The sequence below is a fragment of the Miniopterus schreibersii genome (genome assembly GCF_964146895.1).
Source record: "Miniopterus schreibersii genome assembly, chromosome: 9".
Lineage (NCBI taxonomy): Eukaryota > Metazoa > Chordata > Mammalia > Chiroptera > Miniopteridae > Miniopterus > Miniopterus schreibersii.
In genome coordinates this window covers 7145978-7169488 of record NC_138118.1, presented here as the reverse complement: position 1 = coordinate 7169488, position 23511 = coordinate 7145978, and the positions used below count along the sequence as shown (strand labels likewise).

At 43.2% G+C, this 23511-nt stretch overlaps 1 protein-coding gene across 1 annotated transcript in view; it reads left to right on the top strand.

Moving 5' to 3' along the window:
- The window catches only part of MGAM2 (maltase-glucoamylase 2 (putative)), a gene marked incomplete at both ends in the record, with an annotated part of 64872 nt that overhangs the window by 39901 nt on the left and 1460 nt on the right, over positions 1-23511 (top strand). Inside the window, 20 exon segments of the mRNA XM_081147722.1 lie at positions 467-563; positions 1000-1112; positions 1566-1691; positions 3236-3364; positions 4591-4698; positions 8291-8332; positions 8334-8489; positions 9984-10068; positions 11460-11598; positions 13403-13536; positions 13808-13842; positions 13938-14054; positions 14620-14768; positions 14870-14954; positions 15348-15404; positions 16051-16175; positions 16923-17011; positions 19583-19632; positions 21038-21211; positions 23198-23310. Of these exon segments, the coding sequence (XP_081003848.1) occupies positions 467-563; positions 1000-1112; positions 1566-1691; positions 3236-3364; positions 4591-4698; positions 8291-8332; positions 8334-8489; positions 9984-10068; positions 11460-11598; positions 13403-13536; positions 13808-13842; positions 13938-14054; positions 14620-14768; positions 14870-14954; positions 15348-15404; positions 16051-16175; positions 16923-17011; positions 19583-19632; positions 21038-21211; positions 23198-23310 (2123 nt within the window).

Genomic DNA, 23511 nt, shown 5'->3' with positions numbered 1-23511 from the left:
TTCTGTCCCTAAATGTCTTTTAGTCTTTTAGAATATATATATAATATATAGAATATATATATAATACACAATATATATATTGTGGACTATGCATTTCATGAACTTTTATTGAATATACTCTATGTGTCAGGCACACATAGAATAAGACACTATCTTGTTTAATAAAACACTGTGTTTTTCCTCCAGAGGCTTATGTGCTAGTGAGAGAGATGCAGAAATAGTGATAGCGGCACGGTCAGGGCTATTCCAGAATTATTTAATAATACGCAAAGAGGCATGGAGAGGGTGGCACTTAGCTTTTTACTCAGGGTGGAAGGGAGGGTCAAGGACGTCTTCATCAAGGACATGACATTGTGCTAAATCTTCAGTGTTGAGTAGGAGTTGGCTGTTTAGGCTACAAGGTGGACAGAAGTTCTGGGATTTTCCTCTTTTTGTTACCCATCTCCTCTCCCCACGACTCTCCCAGTACCAGAAGAATTCCTACGGCGTCCACCCCTACTACCTGGGCCTGGAGGAAGACGGCAGCGCCCACGGGGTGCTTCTGCTAAACAGCAACGCCATGGGTAACGGACACCTTTCCTGGGACCACCCTATCAGGATCTGGAATATCAATAGAAATAAGGAAATTCAAGGGCAAGGGAAACGGGCCGCAGAACCCGACCTTTCATTTATTCACTTATTCATGATTTATTAAGACCTCTAGGCCAGCCATGGGGAGTAAAATTTTGACGAATCGTGGCCCGTACTTTTGTGTGACCTTGCTTTACTGGGCCACTCGAGTTCCCTTTCGCAGAGCGGTATGAAAGGCTGAGATTGAGATTATGTTTGGGGCACCTGGAAATCTATCTCTGATTCTACTGCATAAGAGAAGACTTTCCAGAGGAGGTGGGCACTACAGGCAAAGAATGAAAATAGCAGTTATCAGGGCAGATCCCCTGTCTGGGTAATTTACTCTTCCAAGGATGTTCCTCATCTTTTTTTTTTTTTTTTTTTTAATAGATGTGACGCTCCAGCCCACTCCCGCCCTGACATACCGCACCACAGGAGGGATTTTCGACTTTTATGTGGTTTTGGGGCCAACTCCCGAGCTTGTAACTCAGCAATACACGGAGGTCAGAAGTCATTCTATTCATTAATAAACCATCCAATGCTTACTGGGTATTGCGACATTCTTAGCACTGAGAAAGGCCAATTTTTTTTTATGGCCCTTGAGTGTCCCTACTACATTACTGCTGTCTTTTCTGAGGGTAGGGTTTTACTGTTAAGGGATATTGATACCCCATACGTCTCTTAATTATTTGCTAAAAAACCTAAGAATGTCTAGTCAGTAACAACCACTGACTTTTCTGGTTTCTTAGAGCCGAAGGTCTAGAATAGAGGGAGACCCTCCATCCTTCTGCATCCCCATGATGGTTCCACATTTATTGGACTTTCTTATTTTTCTTGAATGAGGCCTCTTAGATCAGACAGTACTCAGCAGAAGCGCTCACGTTGCTTCAAGCCTAAGGAGACTATCTTTTCTTCCCAAAGAGTCTACTTGGACCCACTTTTCTTTTTTCTTTTAGTTGATTGGTCGGCCAGCAATGACTCCGTACTGGGCCTTGGGATTCCAGCTGAGTCGCTATGGATACCAGAGTGATACTGAAATTTCCAGTTTGTATGATGAAATGGTGGCGGCCCAGATTCCCTACGTATGAAGCCCTCACCCTGCCTGTGGTTTAATTAGTTATGGGAATTTGTGGCTAATTATAGCTTGAAAAACATCTTCATAGAAATTACTGATGACTACTTCAGTACAAAGATAATGTAGCTGGGGAGCTAGTCCTGTGTGGAAACATTGCTTTTTAAATTTATTTCATGTCACCCTTTCTAAATCAAGGGTTTAACGTTGAAAGGCATAAATCCTTCAGAAGTTAGCAGAGGATATTGTTAGGTAGTACCTCTTGCCAGAAATATCCTACAGTGGCCATGGTTGGTCTTAAGCTGTGACTTTGGGGACTTCTAAGAGAGAATCGTGTCAAGATTATGACAGATTTAGGAGATTATACTGTGACTATTTTTGGAGAGGATGGCTATAAAGTGGCAATTAGAAAGTAGTCATGTTCAAGCCCTCACTTTGACTTAAACACAAATACTCACATATGCATATCCTACAAGGAAACCTAGCCCCTGGAAGTGCAGTCAATCGCTGTCCACAAGCCCAATTCCACAAACTGCCTGCTCTTTCTCTCTCCTAACGATCAGTTCTAATCACACATTCTCCGCCTCTGCCTTTCCCCCACCTCCTGAGGTCTGGAGGACAATTCATGATCAGAAGATGAGAGTGAAGCGTTACCATGTTCTCATCAAAGAGCACTTGAAGCAGTCACCCAGGCTCTTTTTTTCTTTCTTTTTATATACTACTGCACTAGACACTGACTAAATGTAAATTAGAAAAGACAGGAAAATTAAAAGATGAAAAAGATTCCATAGACCTATCTCGCCAAGGCAACCGATGTTAATAATATGTTGCTTCCTTCTTTTCCGAGCTTTGGCTTATGCACAGGCCTCTGCTCCCTCAAACAAGCTTCACCTAGAGTCTTAATACGGGTGACTATCACATTCAGGCCAAAAGGAAGCTTCTCTTTGTCCAACGGAATAGTGAGCACTTAGGTGTCACTCAACAACCTTGAACTGGGTACATCTCAGGTGCAGAAACCGAGGTCGGTTGGTGCTGTATTGAGAAAAGGGAAGACAAAGTTCTCATCTCAAAGACCACCCAGACCAATGGGGATGGTGGAAACAGTATACACACTTTAGAATGCTGGAAAATAATGCAGTTCTTAAATGTGAATAAATTCAGCCAGGTTTACTGCAGGAAAAAAGAGAAATCAGATATATGACATTTTTTGTTTCTCAGCGGAGTCCTGCCTCCTACCCTTGAACATGTAACTAGCACTTTTTCGGATAGGCTCGCTGCCTTCGAGGTTTGGAGAGGGGAAACCACGAGAATTGAGGGGAGGAAAGGGGAGAGGATGCCAGTGGGGAGAGGGGCAGCAAAGGAATGAGAACAGGCGATCCTTGAGCAGGAATCAGACAGCAGTTTTAATCAGCAGAACTGAAAGCCAGTCTAGGGGGTAGGGAGGTAGATTCGGAGGGGCCTGGGCCGGGGTCAGCAAGCCACAGCCCTGGGGCCTGGCGAGCAGCGTGGGTGCCCTCAGCAGGACCCCTAACCCCTTGCTTGGCCCCCCTGCAGGATGTTCAGCATGTGGACGTGGATTACATGGACCGGCAGCTGGACTTCACCCTCAGCACCAGCTTTCAGAACCTCGGGCTGCTGATGGAGCGCACGAGGCCCAATGGCACGAGATTCGTCCTTGCTCTGGTGGGTGCTTGCAAAGGTTAGAGCTCGTTTCCCGGTTCTGTTTAGAAACAGCGCCACCGAGGGGAAGGAGATGAAGGGTACAGGGCAATTCGGGGCACGTTTTTGCAGCCTCCTGTGGACCTATAATTATTTTTTTGAGTTTGATAACGCAAATATACAAAGGAGGAAAGGACAAATTAAAAAGGCTTATGAAAAATGATACGTTACGATCTTTATTTTTCATGCCTGGGTGTAATTTATTGTTACTGCTCTCTTGGTAGAGTTAGAAGAACTGTGGGCTAAAACACTGAATGTGGGAAAAAAAAGTCTCACTGTTTCAGGCTGTGCTTCCAATAGCTGTATCAGTCTCATCTTTACCATAGGGGTTTTAAAAACCTAAGTTTTATCATCTTCCAGCAATGATGAGGCTCAGGGGACTTATTTCCCCATAATTAAAGTCCCAAACAACCTAGTTAGGATCCAGAAAACCAATTTATTATTTTACATTGGACGTTATATCTTGATTAAACAGAGAAGTAGTTCCCTACAAAGGCTCTCCCCTGCTAGCTTCCAAAAATTAGAGCATTATTTGCTGACTTTTGTTTGTCCATTCATTCATTCATTCATTCATTCAAGTATTTATTAAGCACTGGGTCTTTGAAAATTACCATTATAAAAGGGGTGTGTGTGTGTGTAATCTAAGTTCATAAAGAAAACAATGTCCTTATAGGGACTATAGTCTATTATAATTTCGGGTAGTAATGATTTGTATGGCAATTGTGAAATAGGATACCATTATAGAAACTAATTGGGGCAGGTAAGGGATGCAGTTAATGGGAAGGCCACTTTAGATGGACAAGTCTGGCCACAGAAAGAAGACAAAGTTTCATGTTCTTGGAGGGTATTGCTATGACGCTGTGGAAACACGGTAAGTTGCCTTTCCCTGTTTGAGGGTAATGTCTTGCTAATCTGGTTTCTCTCCAGGAGTTGTTTTCAAACATTTGCATGTTTGTTTGTTTTTCCCCTCAGGAATTTTATAGAGAAACATCAATGTATTCTTTTACCCCTCAGCTACCCAGTAGACATAAGGCAAATTATCCATGGTTGTGCTTTTTGTTTGTTTGTTTTTTTGTTTGTATTTGAAGTTCACTATTTCTTTCTGTACTGTAAATTGTTAAAATTTTGGAGATCGTTTTTTCTTGGAAATCTTTTTCTCATGTTTTCTGTTTTAAACCCTTTTGTTGCAGAATCCAGCCATTTCTGGCCAGGAGACCCAGTATCTCCCATTCATCAGAGGGCAGGAAAACAATGTATTCATCAAATGGCCTAACAACAGTGATATTGTCTGGGGAGAGGTAAGGATTGGGAGGAGATGCCCGTAATAAATCAGCATCACAATGTCTTGATTGAATGAGCTTCTTAATAAATCTTGGCAAAATGTATTAGGTAATTTATAAATTATGAACGAGTAGGACTCTGTCTGATACTGATTAGCTTAATGAACATTAATGAGACCTAGGTCGCAGGTCTAATCCTTTAAAATATCAGTGAGTTTTGTTTTATTGCCTGGAAATATTCTGGTGTCCCACCCATTATGTGTGCCTGCTGATTTTATTTATTTATTTATTTAGTTATTTAGTTAGTTAGTTAGTTAGTTAGTTAATCCTTGCCTGAGGGTATTTTTTCCATTGACTTTTAGAGAGAGTGGAAGCAGGGGGCAGAGAGAGAGAGAGAGAGAGAGAGAGACATCCATGTGAGAGAGCCACTGATTGGTTGCCTCCTGCACTGCGTCCAGACATGAGCCGGGGATCGAACCCAGATATGTGCCCTTGACCGTGAATCGAGTCCGAGGCCCTTTGGTGTGTGGGCTAACACTCTAACCACTGAGCCACACCGGCCAGGGCACCAGCTGGTCTTTAACACACATAAATGATCCCTCCGAGAATGGCTCGGCAGCCTGTGTCCCTCCGGCACCCACACTCAAGACTTGTACCCATCTCTGCCCTATGATGCTTAACCAGCCTTCATATTGAAACAAGTCCCTAAATCTTATGCATTATCCCCCCTTTTTGCCTCCTCTCACTCCTATTTGGGGCCCCAGTTCTCATCCTCACTGTTTGCTTTATAGCAACAGGACTTGAGGTAGACGTCCTGACTCCAGGTGCCAGGAGCTCTCGGCCCGGACTCAGACTCTGCTTCGCAGTCACACGGCTGCTTTCCCTTGCTCTGGGCACACGCGAAGCTCACTGTGCCTTTGCACGTTGCCTTCTCAGCCGACGCAAATAGTATCTGCACTCGAGGCCACTCAAACATTCTGTCTTGTGAAGCATCCAATGCCTAGTTTAGCTCTCGATGTTCCTCCCTTTTCTGCATTGTTGCCTGCAGAGGATACAGGTTACAACTTAACCCTTAAGTTCCATCTTTCCATGCTTAGAAAACAAGGACTGCTTCTTACTTAAATCCAAGTAGATGCAGACCATAGAAGAGTGCCTGGCACAGAGAATGCTTCCTGAATGAATGAATGAATGAATATATATAGTTAATATCCTTCTAATTATGGATGAAATTGGTTGATAATATGGATTTTTTAATGCTACATACACTTGGGGTTCCCAATAAATTATGATGCTGCTTAAAGTATTGAGGCTAAATTTATAGGTTGTAAATGGAAATCGATCTTCTTTCCTTGGGGTCACACTTCACATTTGTTATTTATAAAGGGAATTCTGTTATAGGTCCACAACAAGCACATCAGAGAGTTGAGTCATCATTTGAAAGGTGATTGTTCTCAGGATATATTTTAAATGGATTTAGTTGATCATTAAGTTAAAAAATTAAATTTTGATATGTTATGGAATGAGTCAAGAGACCCAGCCTGCTTTCACCCAGCAGAATTTCATACATTCAGACCTTAGAATTTAATGGCAAAGATCCCCAAGATTTTTATGGCGATGCATGTCATCAGAATCTAACATGTGGAACATCTCATTGCCTGCATGTGGTGCTTTTTAAAGGTTTTAATTTTTTCTTTTTATTGTTGACACTATTACAGATGTCCCCCATTTTCCCCTCCTTTGCCTCCCTTTACCCAACCTGCCCCCCCCCTGCCCCAGGCCTTCCCCACACTATATTGTCTGTGCCCACAGGCTGTGTATATATGCATATATGTTCTTTGGTTAATCTCTTCCTGTCTCCTCTACCCCCCTCCCCTCTGAGATCTGTCTTATGTTCCATGTTTCCCTGCCTCTGGATCTATTCTGTTCATCAGTTTATTTTGTTCCTTAGATTCCACATATGAGTGAGATCATGTGATACTTGTCTTTCTCTGCCTGCCTTATTTCCCTTAGCATAATACTCTCCAGGTCCCTCCCTGCTGTCCCAAAGGGTACGAGACCCTTCTTTACAGCTGCGTAGTATTCCATGGTGTGAATGTGCCACAGCTTTTTATCCACTCATCTCCTGATGGGCACTTGGGCTGTTTCCAGATCTTAGCTATTATAAGTAGCACTGCTATGAACATAGGGGTGCATATATTCTCCCTGATTGGTGTTTTGGGTTTCTTAGGGTATATTCCTAGAAGTGGGATCACTGGGTCAACAGGCAGCTCCATTTTTAATTTTTTGAGGAAACTCCACACTGTTTTCCATAGTGGCTGTACCTGTCTGCATTCCCACCAGCAATGTACTAGGGTTTCCTTTTCTCCACACCCTCGCCAGCACTTGTTAGTGGATTTGTTGATGGAGCCATTCTGACAGGTGTGAAGTGATACCTCATTGTGGTTTTAATTTGCATTTCTCTGATGACTAGTGATGTTGAGCATTTTTTCATATGTCTATTGTAATTGTTAGGTAGCTCTAAGTTGAGTGTGTTTGTCACCTGGTAGTTACTTTTAAAAATATATATATATTTTTATCTTTATTGATTTGCAAGAGAGGAAGGGAGAGGGAGAGATAGAAACGTCAATGATGAGAGAGTCACTGATCAGCTGCCCCTTGCACACCCCCCACTGGGGACCAAACACACAACCTGGATCTCCTGGATCATAGGTTGATGCCGAACCGCTGAACCATGCTTGGCAGGGCCACCTGGTAGTTTCTCGGCAGAAAAAAAAGATCCTCAAATGGAAACTTCAACAAGCAACTAAACTGGAAATGTATAGGAGGCAATCATAAGTAAAATACCTTTACACGTGTACCTTTAATGGGTTGCTTTGTTTGAATCTAATGTTGCTTGAAAAAGAACGAACCAAGGCTAGAATATTTTCACTGGAGAGGTTATGAACAGACTGAGTTTCAGTGAATTGTCCACATGTAAACCAGTTACGAGGAGTAGTGTCTTTCATCTCAGCACTTGATGTCACATCAGCTTGAGCATCCAGCATCCCACCCACTCTGTAGCTCACTTTTCCCTGGATGTCTAGTCTCCTTCATTCAACCAGTGTAGGAAAAGCACTCGTAGCTCTAAAGTTGCATAGTTCAGACGCTGACAGTTAATTTACCAATTCATATGATTAAATGTCCAGTCATAAAATGAATCTCTGCCCGGCTGGTGTGGCTCAGTGGTTGAGTGTCAACCTATGAACCAGGAGGTCATGGTTCGATTCCCGGTCAGGGCACAGGCCCGGGTTGCGGGCTCGATCCCCAGCAGGGGGCGTGCAGGAGGCAGCTGATCAATGACTCTCATCATTGATGTTTCTCTCTCTCCCTCTCCCTTCCTCTCTCTGAAACCAATAAAAAACATGTTAAAAAAAAATAAAATAAAATGAATCCCCTATTTAAAAGGGACTTAAGAGTATCTAACCTTCTAGGAAAATAAAGGGTTAAACCAGCCTTCCCTGATCTCTTGTGTCCACGGTAAAGTCCATGCGGCAGCATTGGCAGTGGCAGGCGCGGGTCAGGTCTCACGCTGAGGGGGCAGCACCTTGCACAGGCACGTGCTCGCCTTGCTTTGTGGGCCCCCCCCCCCCCGGCCAGGCTGAGACGCAGCCTGAGAGTCTGCGTTACTCTTGCAGCTGTTCGGAGCGCGGGTCGCGCACCCTGACTTCCTGCGCAATGGCACGGCCGCCTGGTGGAAGAAGGAGATAAAGGAGCTCTACGCCAACCCCCGGGAGCCAACGAAGAGCTTGAAGTTCGACGGACTGTGCCTCGTAAGTGCATCCCTACTGGGCTTTCCTTGGAAATGCTAGCCGTACAAGCGTGGGGAGGCAATTCAGAGCCCAGCAAAGCAGGCAGCTAGGGCTGGAGGAGCGAAAGAGAGGGATGCCAGAGCAGAATGGAGGTGCTGGGGCCACCAGGAGAGGCAGAGGGAGTTGCAGGTCTGCCCAGGGACGTGTCATCCGGAGGAATTTGGAGACTGAGGCGGAGATGTGCCCCCACTGGAGACGATGCCAGAGAGAAAGGCACCAAACACCCTGGCTTCTCTTATCTCCCACCCTCCAGCCTCTTGCCACAGCCTCCCATTGGCCAGACCTACCCAGAAGCCAACAGTAAGGGATCCTGGGGGCCTGTCCTGTGATATAGGGCAGGCCTGGGGGCAAGGAAGGCCTGAGTCCAAGATGATCGATGCTCACTACAGTGCTGGCAGAGACTCCTCCAAGGGAATGGCTTCAGAGGCCTGTTCAGATATTTGTTCCACATACCAGTTGGGTGTAAGAGCAGGGCCTCCTGAGATGTCTCTGGGACATGTATCCAGGGGCTTTTCTATTTGTGTTTCCCTAGGGATGGGAAGCACAGCAGCATCCCAGTTTCCTTCCCTACTGCCCAGTGGCCTAAAATCTGAGCATATTCTAGGCCGGCTCTGAAGGGCTCCCTGGGCCTAGACCAGGCTGCAAGGAGCCTATGATTCCCCCAGAGACAAAGCTCTAAGCCCACTGGCAACACTAGGACTTCCCTGGTCACTCCCCTGCAGGATAGATAGGCACAGAGCAGAACACAAAGGGGCACAGATGGACCCAAACAGGCAAAGCACACAGTGAAGGGGTGTGGGGAGCTCTGAGGAATGGAGACATGGATAACTCTGGGCTGTTTGTTCCCCTGGAGGGAAAGCTGTGGCTGAATAACTCAGAATAGCCACCAGTTTCCAAGATACTTGCCTTGTCTCTGAGTGTGTCCTATTTAAGATAGTCCAACATTCAAGATTTTCACTTTCCATGGATAGAGCAGGTAGAGACCTTCACCCCAGGAATCACCATTTCTTGCATTCGGGCAATAAACCTCTGCAAGTATTACTGACCCAGACTCGTTTCCGAGTTACCTGCAGCTTTTCAGAGCCGCATCCACCGCAGAAAGTGAGGCCCTGCCCCTTGTGCTGGGACTAGGCCGATGTCTGGATTAGTCCAGCTGCTGCACTAAAAGAGGAGGCGCTCTTAGGCCGTAGATCCAGTGTACTCTCAGTATGCTCGCCACTATGAAACACCCCGCACAAGCTGAGCAACGCAAACTAAACGGGGCGCTCAACACGCTGCTTAAACCCACGTGAATTCTTAAGAGTCCCTTTGGGTCGATGCCTGAGGTGAGCCAGAGCCCATGAAGCGACCAGTCTAGATAAGACCCTTCTGTCTCCACGAGGTCCGGGTTCTCCCACGCCAAGGCCACACGGCCTCTGACATCACAGGAGCTTTTTTTTTGCTGATTTGTTTCAGAGTAAGAATGAGCCATCAAACTCTGTGGATGGATCTGTCCAGGGCTGCCGCGATGACACTCTCAATAAGCCGCCTTATATGCCATGTACGTAGAGCTCGCTATATTACTTCCCTACTCAGAAGCCCTGCAAGTTTGCCCCGTGTTGGCAGAGTGAAGCCTCGTTTTGGAGAGAGAAAGCGCTCTTAAGCATGATCCAAAACCCCACATAGAATAACCTTGAAAAGTGCAAATGGATAAATTATAGACCAAGCCTAGAAATAGTGCCTTGATGTGAGATGAAAGACACCAAGCGATGTGTGGGGCACCTGGTTACGTCGGTGACTATGAGCTGATTGCTAAAACTTTGAATAACCCCCTACACGCATGCACATGCACGTGCATGCACATGAACACATGCATGCATGCATGCACACACACACACATGTGCATGCACAGGAACATGCACACACGTGCCTGCACATGAACACGCGCATGCACACATGCACATGCACACACACGTGCATGCACACGAACACGCACATACGCACATACACACGCACGTGCATGCTCATGCAATGCACACACTCTCTTGATTAGAGAATGAACATCTAGTTCTGCACTCTTTCTGCCTGCGTTCACAGACACTTCACGAGGGACACTCCCTGGTTGTCTTGTGATACAAACAGAAATAGAGAATCACAGGACCTGGGGATTAAAGGCATCTCAGGAAGGTGAACTCTCTCACCTTCAAGAAACATGGGCAGAAAGTAACTCACCTTCCTAAAAGCACCAGTAATTTGTGGGATGAAATCTGGAATCCATGTGTTTTAATTTCTAGGTCACTGCTTTGCTTCTTATTGTTCAGTGATTCCCTCCTTCCCTCCTTCCCTCCTTCCCTCCTTCCCTCCCTCCCTCCCTCCCTCCCTCCCTCCCTCCCTCCCTCCTTTCCTCCCTCCTTTCCTCCCTCCTTTCTTAATTTTCTCCTTCCTCCCTTAATTTAATATTTGTGTATTTTTCTCCTTCCTCCCTTAATTTAATATTTGTGTATTTTTCTCCTTCCTCCCTTAATTTAATATTTGTGTATCAGGCAAGTACTGACAAATCAGAATGATTTAGCAACATGATTACAAAGTTGATCGAAAGAAGATCTATCCCCTGGAGAACATTACCCTCCTGTGGGAGACAGTCATAACAACAAAGGAGTGTGTGGCCCTGATAAAGGGACGATGGCCGTCCTCTATAAATGCCGGAGTTGGAGCAGAAAGAAGCCTGCCTCCACCAGCTCCATTCCCTGTCCTTGTCCTTCATTAGTTACAAGGCCGTAGGACACTGAGGTGGTGTTGTGTTTTTTTTTTTGTAGACAAAATAAATTTTTGAAATTGGAGCTGTTACTGGTAACAAAGTTGTTGATTGAAATCGTGATGCCAAGATGATAGGCCTTTCTAGTGAATGTGCAGATGAAGTTGTTCAGAACATAACTCAGCATTTCCTCTCAGATCTGGAGTCCAGGGACAGGGGTCTGAGCAGCAAGACCCTGTGCATGGAGAGTGAGCAGATCCTGCCCGACGGCTCCCGGGTGCGCCACTACGACGTGCACAGCCTGTATGGGTGGTCCCAGACCAGACCCACCTACGAGTGAGTGTGCTTAGTCCTGGGCAGCAAGGCTCATTTCCACACTGCTGCTTTTGTCCTGTTATCTATAGACTGTGCTTGTATCTACATGGTGCAAGTCAAATAGATGAATGTCAAAATATCAGGAGTGGTTTTCCAGGCAACAGCACCACCCCTGAGTTGTATTTACCAAATAGGTTGCTAAATTCACCTATTTAAAGTAAGTAGGTATTCATGTGATTTCACTTATATGTGGAATCTAATGAACGAAATAAACTAGCAAACAAAATAGCCAACAGACTCCTAGATACAGAGAACAGACTGACAGCTGTCAGAGGGGAGGGTGGTTGGGGGCTGGGTGAAGAGATTAAGCAAAAAACCCCCAAAACTCATAGACACAAACAACAGATGGTGATTACCACAGGGAAAGAGGGGTGGGGGGAGGTAGAAGAGAGTAAAGGGGGGATAAATGGTGATGGAAGGAGACTTGACTTGGGATAGTGAACACACAATTCGCTATACAGATGATGTATTTTAGAATTGTACACCTGAAACCTATGTAATTTTATTAACCAATGTCACCCCAATAAATTCAATTAAAAATTAAGTGAGCAGGTGCTAATTATTGCTACAATGCCAATCTTACTACGATATATAAATGTATCAAATTAACAGGTTGTGCACCTTAAATTTACACAATGGTATATGTCAAATATACTTCATTAAAAAAATAAGGTGAGCAGTTAAGCTGTGTTTAGTATATCCATAGAGTTGTACAGCAATAACTACAATAAAAATCTTAGAACATTTTTGTCATCTGAAAAGGAAACTCTATACCAATTAGCAGTCATTCCCCACCTTTGTCCCCTCCTCCTGAGCCCCAGCAACCACTGGTCTACTTTCCGCCCACATGGATTGCTTAATCTGGACACTTCATATAAATGGAGTCATACAATATGTGGCCTTTCACATTCTTTTTCAAGACTGTTTTGGTTCTCCTGGGTCCCTTGCACTCAATATGAATTTTAGGATTAGTGGGTCAATTTCTGCAGAACAGAAACAGGAATGTTGGTGGGGACTGCATTGAATCTGTAGAGCTGTTTGATGACTATCATCGCGGTCTTAATAATCGTAAGTCTTCTGATCCATTAACATGGGGTGTCATTCCATTTCTTTAGATCTCATTTAATTTTCTTTCAGCAATGTTTATAGCTTTCAGTGTACAAGTTTCTGACCATTATTTTAAAAATAATTTTCTACCCTCTTCTCTCTCTCTTTCTAAGTCTCCAATTATATATATGTTGGTACAGTTGGTGGTCTCTGTAATTCTGTTCCCTTTCCTTCATTCTTTCTTCTTTTTGCTATTCAGACTGGATCATATCTGTTGACCGATCTTCTGATTCTTTCTTCTTCTAGCTCACATCTGATGTTGAGCTCAGTCCCTGGAGTAAACTTTTTAAAAAAATATTTCTTTATTGATTTCAGAGAGAGGAAGGGAGAGGGAGAGATAGAAACATCAGTGATGAGAGTCATTGATCGGCTGCCTCCTGCACACCTATCACCAGGGATCAAGCCTGCAACCCGGGCATGTGCCCTGACCGGGAATCGAACCCTGATCTCCTGGCTCATAGGTTGAGGCTCAGCCACTAAGCCATGTCCGGCTGGGGATTAACATCACTTTTAAATAGCAGATGCTTTCAGGGAAGAAGCTCTCTGGCTAAAATTGCCACCTTCTGCTCCAGTCTGAAGCTATGCTCCTAAATGAAGTTCCATGGATGTCCATCCTCAAATTCACCTTCATTTCATCTCCCTGTTCCCCTCCCACCAGAGCCGTGCAGGAGGTGACAGGAGAGCGAGGGATCGTCATCACCCGCTCCACGTTCCCCTCTTCCGGCCGCTGGGGGGGGCACTGGCTGGGAGACAACACAGCCTCGTGGGACCAGCTGAGGAAGTCGATCATTGGTGCGTGGCTTGTCCCAGGGGCTCCGCTGGTGGGGAGGGGCCTGGGGGGGTGCCCTTCGTCTGTATTGGTCGTATCTAATCAACATGCATGTGGGCAGTGTAACCAACAGGTGCTGAGTTCTCTATGGGTGTGAGTTTTAATCTATACCCATCTTTTTATTTGTTCATCATGACTGGCCCATGGATTTCAAATGGGGTACAGAGGAGACGGGGCAAACCTACTCTCCCAAAGGGCTGCTTAGTCCAACACAGCTGTGTCTTCTCATTGCAGGCATGATGGAGTTCAGTCTCTTTGGAATATCTTATGTAAGTGATCTCGGGGCCATTACTAATCACCCAGATTCAGTGTGTCTGCGACACACCGAAGTCCCACCTCATCCGATGACTTCACATCTTCTCAGACAGGAGCAAATATCTGCGGGTTCCTTGGAGATGCTGAATATGAGATGTGTCTTCGCTGGACGCAACTGGGGGCCTTTTATCCATTTTCCAGGAACCACAACACCATGGGGACAAGGGTGAGGCAGTGGTTTATGTCGCAGGTGTTTTGTGTCCTCAAATCACAACTCTCTTTGAATGCCCAAAGGGGTCATAATTACTTGTTGAGAAAACTCATCAAAAACCAACAGACCCTCCATTTCTTAAGAAAACCCATAGAGTTCAAAAACCCATAATTACCAACGATTTCTGAGACTATGTTTTTTCTCATCTGTTGGTGGGATTGCTGATGGTGCCCTATGGGGCTGAAATAAAAGAAGCTTCCTGTGCTCTTAAGAAGAGTATGTGTTTTGCTCAAATCCATCCAAGACAGATTAGCGCCTCATAGAGACCCATTTCTCTACACATGTGCAGGGTCAAGACTAGACCTGAGCAGGGGACTGAGGAGTCGGGGGAAAAGTGGAAAAGGCAAGATACTCAAGCTTAGGAAGGCGGTGGGTGGGGGTGGGGGAAGGGTGGGCTGGAAATGAAAGGAGATATGGTGTGTAACCTACCTAGGGGACATGCGCCTTCTGGAACTTTCCTGATACCACTAGGATAGGGTCAACAAGAGGTGATCTGCCGTGCGCTCCTTTATCTTCTCAGAGACAGGATCCCGTGGCCTGGAACACAACCTTTCAGATGTACGCAAGGAAAGTCCTGCGGACCAGATACACCCTGCTGCCCTACCTCTACACCCTCATGCACCGGGCTCACGTCGAGGGCGCCACCGTGGTCCGGCCCCTCCTCCACGAGTGAGTACGGCGCTTCCCCGGCGGGCCTGGGCGTGTCCATGCTCACCCTCGGCGACGGCCGTAACAGTCTGAGAAGACCTTTTTTATGCCTATTTTTTAAGGTTTAGAGAGGACAACACCACGTGGGATATAGACCATCAGTTCATGCTGGGCCCTGCCGTCTTAATCAGCCCCGTGCTGACAAGTGTGAGTTCCCATCACAGGTCACAGACCCTCCGATCACGTTACCTGTGGAGCAGGAAGGGCATTTGAAAAATCCTCTCGCCCAGCTTGGTACTTCTAGAATATTTCAGGGAAATCTTTTTCTTTTTTTGAGGTCTCTGTTAATGAAAACTTAACAACCTCAATTGATTTCTTGTTTTAATGTCTTGTCGCCTTACGTCCTTATAAAGTTGACCTTTTTTTAAAAAAAATTATTTTTGTGTGTGTTTGAATTTGCCAGGATCTTTCTTAATATAATCACCCAAACTCTTAAGATCATTAATGAAAATCCCATTTTTATGTCAATTCTACAGAATTTTAGAAATTAAGATGACATTGCTGAGCTATTCCTAATGGCCTGTTGATTTTCTGTTTCAGAACACTTTCGAGGTCCGTGCCTATTTTCCCAGAGCCCGCTGGTATGACTATAGCACGGTAAGAACTATCATATTTTGTGAAGAACCAGGTTGGTCCATGCAGGCTGGAGAGGTGGCTGGAGTTTTCTCCCGACTTCCAGGCACCTATTTTATAAGGCAGTCATTTTCAACCTTTTAGTCCTGAAAGGTTTTTTAAAATAAAAATACCCACAAAAGGCCCTGGCCGGTGTGGCTTAGTTGGTTGAGGATCATTCTGTGCACCGAAAGGTTGCCAATTCGATTCCTGGTCGGTGCACAGGCCTGGGTTTCGGGCTTGATCCCTGGGAGGGGGCATGTGGGAGGCGGCTGATCAATGCTCCCCTCTCACATCGCTGTTTCTTTCTCTCTCCCTCTCCTTTCCTCTCTCTGTAAAAAAAAATAAATTAAAAAAAAAATCAATTTAAAAAAAGTATCCCTAAAAGCATAACTGGGTAAAATCTGATGCCATATCACATTGAGTCCTTCCCCGCCCCCACCTTTTCTGGAGAATGGAGAGGAAAGGCTAGCTTTCCCGGGTTTTCACCAAAGCTGCAAATTGGAGATTTGCCTTTTGATGTGCAGCAGCCTGCCGGCTTTCCGGCACACCCCCTGGAGAAGGAGGGCCTTGTAAAGCATGCCTTCATGTCATCTCTGCCACCCGTCCTTGCCTGCGTTCTCCGTTCTAGGAATCGGGCAACACGTCGGCGGGCGAGTGGAGAACCCTGGAGGCCCCCCTTGACCACATCAACGTTCACGTCAGAGGAGGCTGCGTCTTGCCCTGGCAGGAGGCGGCGGGGAACACTCGCTCCAGGTCAGGGGGAGAGGCGGCCTCACGGGGCTGCCCACCTCAACGGGGGCTCTGCGGGGACACTGGCCGAGTCACAGGCCGGTCACTGCCTTGCTTCTTCCAAATGGGACCTGGGCAGGGGGAGTTCATGAAGTCAGGCTTGGAGACATCATTTATCTACAGCCCTGTGTCACAGGTCCGGGCAAAAGCTTTCCTGGGGAAGCCGTGTGTACCTCTTTCTATACTATTAAAAATTTGGGAAATATTGATGAGCTCTTTGACTTGTGATGGCTACCCAGGGATTTAGTGCCCATTCCCCATTCAGCTTTGATTGACCCAGGAGAGATTATGTATATATACATATGTGTATACATGCATACATACATCCATGTCACATTAAGGAGAACCTACATGTCACATTTTATTCTGTAGCATTCTGGAAGCTACTGAAGGGTGCGTGTGTTGTTGTTTTTTTGGGGGGAGAGTGTCTTCTTTCTATAAAGAAGTAATATGATAAGCTAAAGGTAGTTTCTTATCATATTACTTATAATATGTATATAAATAAAGGATGTGTATTTGTTTTACCAAATGTTTATTAAGTTTTAAATATTTTTCCTATTAGCTTTTAATTATCTTGTATTTTGTCTCATATTGCCTATTTTTAGAGCTATATGTGCATTTTTAATATATTACCTTTTTTGTTCTGGATAAATAATATTTTCAAATAGAAGCTGGCCTTCATTTAGAGAAAAATAATTTTTTTTTCCATAGTCGACAAAACTTGATGGGATTGACCGTTGCCTTGGATGACAATGGGAGAGCTGAAGGTCAGATGTTCTGGGATGATGGACACAGCATTGGTGAGTCGAACTTTCCAGGTCCCCGCACAGCATTCAGGGTCACCACACCCTGGAGGCTCAGGATATAGTTGGCATAAGCTGAAAATCTCATTTCTGCTACTGTTAATAAAGTAACGGTGTTGCTTGTGCTTTGTGAGTTATACGAAAAAAACAATTGCTAAATCTAAGGTCATAAAAATTTACCCTTGCTTTTTTTCTGAGAGTTTCATAGGCTAAGTTCTTATATTTAGGCCTTTGAACCATATGGTATTAATTTTTGTATGTAGTATGAGGTAGAGGGATCCAACTTTGTTCTTAGCATGTGGATGGATATCCAGTTGTCCCGGTCTTTCTGTGAAAAGATTATTCTTTTACCACTGATTTATTTTAGTTCTCTTGTTGAAAATCAATTGACTTTAAATGTGAAGGTATATATACATAATTGAGGACACAGAAAAAACCTTCACATTAATATATATATATGTCTTTTTTTCATTCATTCTTATGCCAGTACCACTCTGTCTTGAGATGGTTACTTTGAAGTAAGTTTTGAAATCAGGAAGCAAGAGTCCTCCAACCTTCTTCTTCTTTGTCAAGGAAATGCTCTTTTAAAAGCAGGTTTCCTCAGCCTCAATAGTATTGACATTTTAAGCTAGATAATTCATTGGTGGTGGTGGTGGCTGGGCTGTTACTTACTATATGTTTAGCAGCACCCCCACTAGATGCCAAAGCACTCCCCTCAACCCTGAGATGTAACAACCAAATGTATCTCTAAATATCGCCAAATGTTCCCCCAGAAAAAACACCCCTAGTTGAAGCCGGTGTGTTTTGGGAATCTGTAGTCTTTTTATACAGCTCGAGCTGATTAGGACTGGACGACTGATGTCATAGTGGGTTAATAACACACAGTTAGGGTGTAAAATCAGCCCCCTAAAGGCAATATATTTCAAACATTTAAGAGAAAAACCAATTTTCTATAAAATTTTAGGTTATTTCAACAAATATGTTTTAGTCTCAAGGTTAAAAATCAATAGTCCCTGCAAGTTTTAAACTTTTTAACTTCTATAGAGAAACTCTGCTTCACCAAACAGACTTATAAATATAAATTTGAAGTACCAAGATACAGTGTAAGTACACATTTGATTGAAATTTTCTGTTAACAGGTTTGTAACTATTTGTTAAACTTTCCCTTACTTACGTAAGGAGATTTAATAGCTAGTTCAAGGATCGTGTTAAATCACCCATATTAACATAACCCCATTCTTTGAAAATTCTTTAAAACTGCTAAAAGAGGCTATAATATTTGCTTAGGTTACATTTTCTAGCCAAGACTAAACTTAAACATAGGGTTTTATGATTGATTGTTTCCACAAAAGTGGAGGTAATTTACAAAACAAAGAAGAGTCTTTGTTGGTTCAGAAAGAATATGTTGTAATAATGGTAAGAAATGGGATGTTGGCAGGGGCCGAGACAAGAATATGAAATGAAACTGACTTCTAAGAAACAGGAGGCTTGGAAGCCACATGATGAGAGAGTAGAGTAGACATCATCTGGGGATATTTCAAGATGTGTGGGCAAGAAAGAGATCTCAAAATCCTGAATATTGTGAAGAGATGCTTAGGTTTAATATACCACGTCACTGGTGACTTTGAAAGGATCCAATTCAGTGAAAAAAGGAAATAAGAGCTGAAGGGTACGAGATGTACACAGACATCATCACAAGTGTAGGAGGTGAGTACACAGACATAACAAGCAGAGGCTAGCTTTTTTGAGACACATGGCAGTAGAAAGGAGACATGGTAGCTTGATACAGAGAGAATCAAGTCAAGGATTTGTCAGAACGGAGTGCTCTGGAGCTTAACTGGAGCGTGGAAGAGCAGGGAGGCTACGGGAAAGAACTGATGGGGTAAGTCCTGGACAGGCAGAAGGGCTTGGGGGTGCAGAGTGCTGTGGAAGGGTGAGCTAAGAGCAGAGACAGAATAATAAAGATGAGGATGACGAGGACTTCAATGACGATATTGAACAACAAAGTTTGAGCACTTGTTGTGCACAAGTAGCATGTTATGTACTCTACTGCCATGAACTAGTCCTATTTTTATCTCCATTTTATGGGTGATAAAGTGTTAAGTGACTTGCCGGAGTTTGCACAACTACGAAGTGCAAGCGTTGGGATTTGAGCCCATGTCGATATGACTTGAGAGCCTAAATCCCTAATACACTCCTCTGCTTTGAGCCTGTATCATCATAACCATGTGAGCTCTCATGGCCATGTGCTTGCTGTGTTGGCACAGAAATAACCAATCAGTAGCTTTCACACTTCTTCAGCTATGAGAGAAGAGCTTAGTTCAACCCAGGTTCTCTGGTCTTTGCAACCTCCTGACCCTTACCTCAAAACACTCTCTTCCATATGCACATCCCCACGCTAACCTGGAGTGAAATACTCCCGTAGTGCCTGTCTTTAGTGCTCCTCAGAGAAGTCAGGATTATCCTGATCAGTATTTGTGATCCCACTGAGACATTTTCTGACTATGTAAGATTATCTGCTACAGCCGAAGTAATGAGTAGTTGTGTGTTCCTTTTTCTTGCTTGCAGGTACCTATGAAAATGGAAACTATTTTTTGGCAAATTTTACAGCAGCTCAGGTAAGACATTTTGAATTGAATTTTATAAACTGTCTTCCAGTTAGCTGCAGATTAAATATTACTCATTAACTGTACAGATATAATATCCCTCATCTTAATCAGAAGACCTTTCTTCCTTTAGAGATCAGGTCTATTGACAATAAAATAAGGAAGAAACAGTCCTTATTTTGATAATTACCCAACATACCATTGCTCTGTAAAAAGAAACTTGTAATTCATATAATGCTGGGGGAGAAATAAGTCCTTAAATGTATAACATGTTTTCTGGGATTGAGCCAGCTTTTTCTGGCTGATAAAAATGTGAAGGATAAATGCTACATCATCTCTCCATTGTACAACAATGATGCACACAACAAACAACCCCAAAACTTAAGCAGCATGTGACAATAAATACTTATTTAGCTCATGAGTTTGCAGTGTCCAGTTGATCTGGGCTGGACTTGGCTGATCTTGGCTGGCTCATTTACATCTGCAATCAGTCTTGGGAATGTTAGGCTGCTTGGATGGTCCTGGCTGTGTGCACTCACATATCTGGGGGTCATCTGGCTCTTGGGCAATCTAAGATGGCCTTATGGGCAAGTCTGGGCATGACCTTTTCATGATTATAGAAAAGGGGAAACACAGAAGTGGAAATGCCTAAGTACTTTTTAAAATCTTCACTTGTGTCAAGGTGACCCATATCCCATTAGTAAGGCGAAGTCACATGGCCAAGCCTAGACACAAAGGTGGGATAGAATGCCCCATCCAGCACCAGGGCAGGAGGGCATTGCAAAATTGCATGGAAAAGGGTATGGATAAAGAGGGGTGAATAACTGGACATAGTGATTCAATCAATCTACCATGCATGTTGAATGATTCCATGGATAACCTACACAGTTCTAATTATAGTAGGAAGATCATTTCATGTCAAACCTGGAATGTGCTTCTCTAATTTTTCCCCCATTGATTTGAGCTAAAGAATAGTATAACACAAACCTATTGTGTTTTATTGTCTTTTATACATAATAGTTTTTTGAGCATTTGACGATGTCTGTCGTATATCCTTTCTGTCCTCTTGGAATTATACCCTCCAGGCTAACTTCCTCTGTTTTGTGCTTAAACTAGTTTTCAGATACGATTATTCTGTTTTGGACTACAATTAGTATAGACTTACCTTAAAACACGGTACCCAGGATAGAACTTCTTAGAGCCGCACTATCCAATGTGATAGCTACATTAATATTTGGTATCGTCAAATTTACTGTAGCTGGTACTCAGAAAGAATGACTTCATGAAGTGTTTAATTAAGAATGAAACAGCAAACCAGTACAACAGTAGTAATTTGAGGCTTCTTAACATTTTAATGTGTAATATAGTCAATAAACAAATGTATTATGTATTCTTTACCTTTATACATTCTTTACAGAACACATTGCAAATCCAGACCGTACATGATAGTGATTTGAGTGAGTCAAATTCACTGAGAGTTGGATATATTAAAATCTGGGGGATCCACTCTACTCATGTGACACAAGTCAATATCACCTATGACAACATGAAATTCACAACAGTAAATTTCCAGAGTGACCCCTACAATCAGGTATGTCTCAAAAGAACGTTGTTATAAGTTAATTTTATTCTGCAAAGTTATCATTGTTACATTTACTTATATTTGAAAGGTTATAGATATGTGCAATAGATCTATTCCTGAAAAGTTGTGAGTGTTGAATTATATTGTAAAATATAAAATATTAGTGGTCCTCCCCAGTGTAATCAAGGGAACATTATCAGTGGTGTGATGAAGTTGTTTCTGTGTGTTTCTCAAAGAAACTATGCTGTGTGTTAAGGTTGGTCTCCCAGGCTGGGGTAACAAAACTTATGTCTGTGGCAGAGTCTCAAACAAAGGAAAGAGTGAGCCTCTAAAATTGTTGTTGGAGATTTTCCCCCTTCTTCGTGAAATTACTCACACCCTTGGTCAGATCAATAGATCTTATAGGTTGGTGAAAATTGGCAGTAAACTGTAGTAATCATAAAAATGAATATATCCCACCTGTGATGTGAAATAAATTATTTGGTTAGCAGCCAGAGCCAACTAATTGAAGACAAGTTACAAGTAGAGTTATCAAGAGTAACAGCAGAGGGAAAAGTATCCCACTTTTGAACACTGGATCTATCATAAATATGGATTCAGTAACTCATAGGGGGTGGTTTAGAGAAGTGAAAGTGGATAAGTATAGTTCTGTTTTCTAAAAGGTGAAAGATTACCATGCTGGTATTTGAATTTTGGTCAGTGACCCTCTTAACAAACAGTCAAACAGACCCTCTTTCTCTAGTCTCTTTTATTTATTTTTTTTATTATTTACTTTTTAAATACTGAGAACTGATTTTTAAAATAATTTTATATTTTCAATTACAGTGCAAATACTTTATTATATTATCTTAGTACATACACCCTAGTGATTGGACATTATATGAGTTAATAAGTGATCATTCCAATAAATCTCACACTCATCTGACCACATACATAGTTATTAGAATATTATTGACTATATTCCCTATGTTGTACTGTGCATTATTTAGTTCTTTATTTCAAAACATTTTTCTTGAACTATTGAGTTCAAAACCACACTTTTCAAGTAAATACTTCCCGTTAAGACTGATATAGAAGATCTTTGAACACTTTCTTTTTGGGAAAGTTTGTAGCATATCAGATGTCCCTTTGTTTTGTGCTGGTCTCAACCTATCGATAACCAAGGGTGTGACTGGGCCAGCTCTTGTAGTTCTTATTATGAATAAAAGATGTTCTTCAGCAATAACCTTCAGGAAACTTTGAAAAGATACAGGCTTATAGCTTACAAGTCTTGGAAATGTCACAGCACACCTGGAAACGTCACAGCAGAAAGAGAGAGAGAGGGGGGAGAGAGAGCATGGGCGAGAGTCTAGGGGTTAGATTTTTGAGGGGTGGAGGGTGGGGCCTAGGGCTTCCAGGTTTCGCTCTTTATTGGTGGCTTTAAAACATGATGAATTTCAAGCATGAGAAGAGAAAACAAAGTGGCCCAAATGGTCAGTTATTGAAATCAACCAAGATCTGGAAAACAAAGGAGCCTCAATGGGCTGGAAGTGGAAGCCTCCAGGAGATGGACAGATCTGGGGATTGACGCTTAAGACAGGCAACTGTATTACAAAAAAGACAAGAAACCCGAATATCAGGGCTCACGCTACACTATTATGTGCCAGGCAGTATACCAGGTGTTGGGGACGGTGAAAACCTGAAACCAGCCTGCCCTCGGGAAGGTTAAAATCTAGTGGAAAAACAAAGAGATTTTTATGAACATTGGTTTTAATCAAAGATGCAAATACTTGTGAGCAGTGTGGTTCTGAGTAAATGAAGTAGAAAGAAACCTTACCAGCACAGAGGTTATGCCCAAAGCACATCACCTCGTATCCGTCTGCCTGCAATCAGTGTGACCGGAAAAGGAACCTTCCATGACTCTCTGGGGAAAGAACGAATACATCATTTTGTTGTAGTTAAATGTGATGTTTAATAAGTTCTAAAATACCAATGTTATCTCTTCTTTTCTGGCAGACACTAACTATTCAATTGACTGACAAGACTATCATGCTGAAAAACTTAACTGAGGTCACTTGGAGTCATGATGGTCCCGGCATTTCTACTACACCTATGACTAGTACCTTCTCGTCAACTTCCTATTCTACATTTACGACCCAGGCTACTCCTTCTGAGTCTATTGTCACTAGTTTTGCTACTACAGAAACTACCACTGCCAGCACTAGTGCTGCCTTTCCTAATACCACCGCTTACTTCCCAACAAGTACTCTTGAAGTGACACCTGATACTACTCTTCCTAATACTACTATTGATTTTCCTACAAATACTAC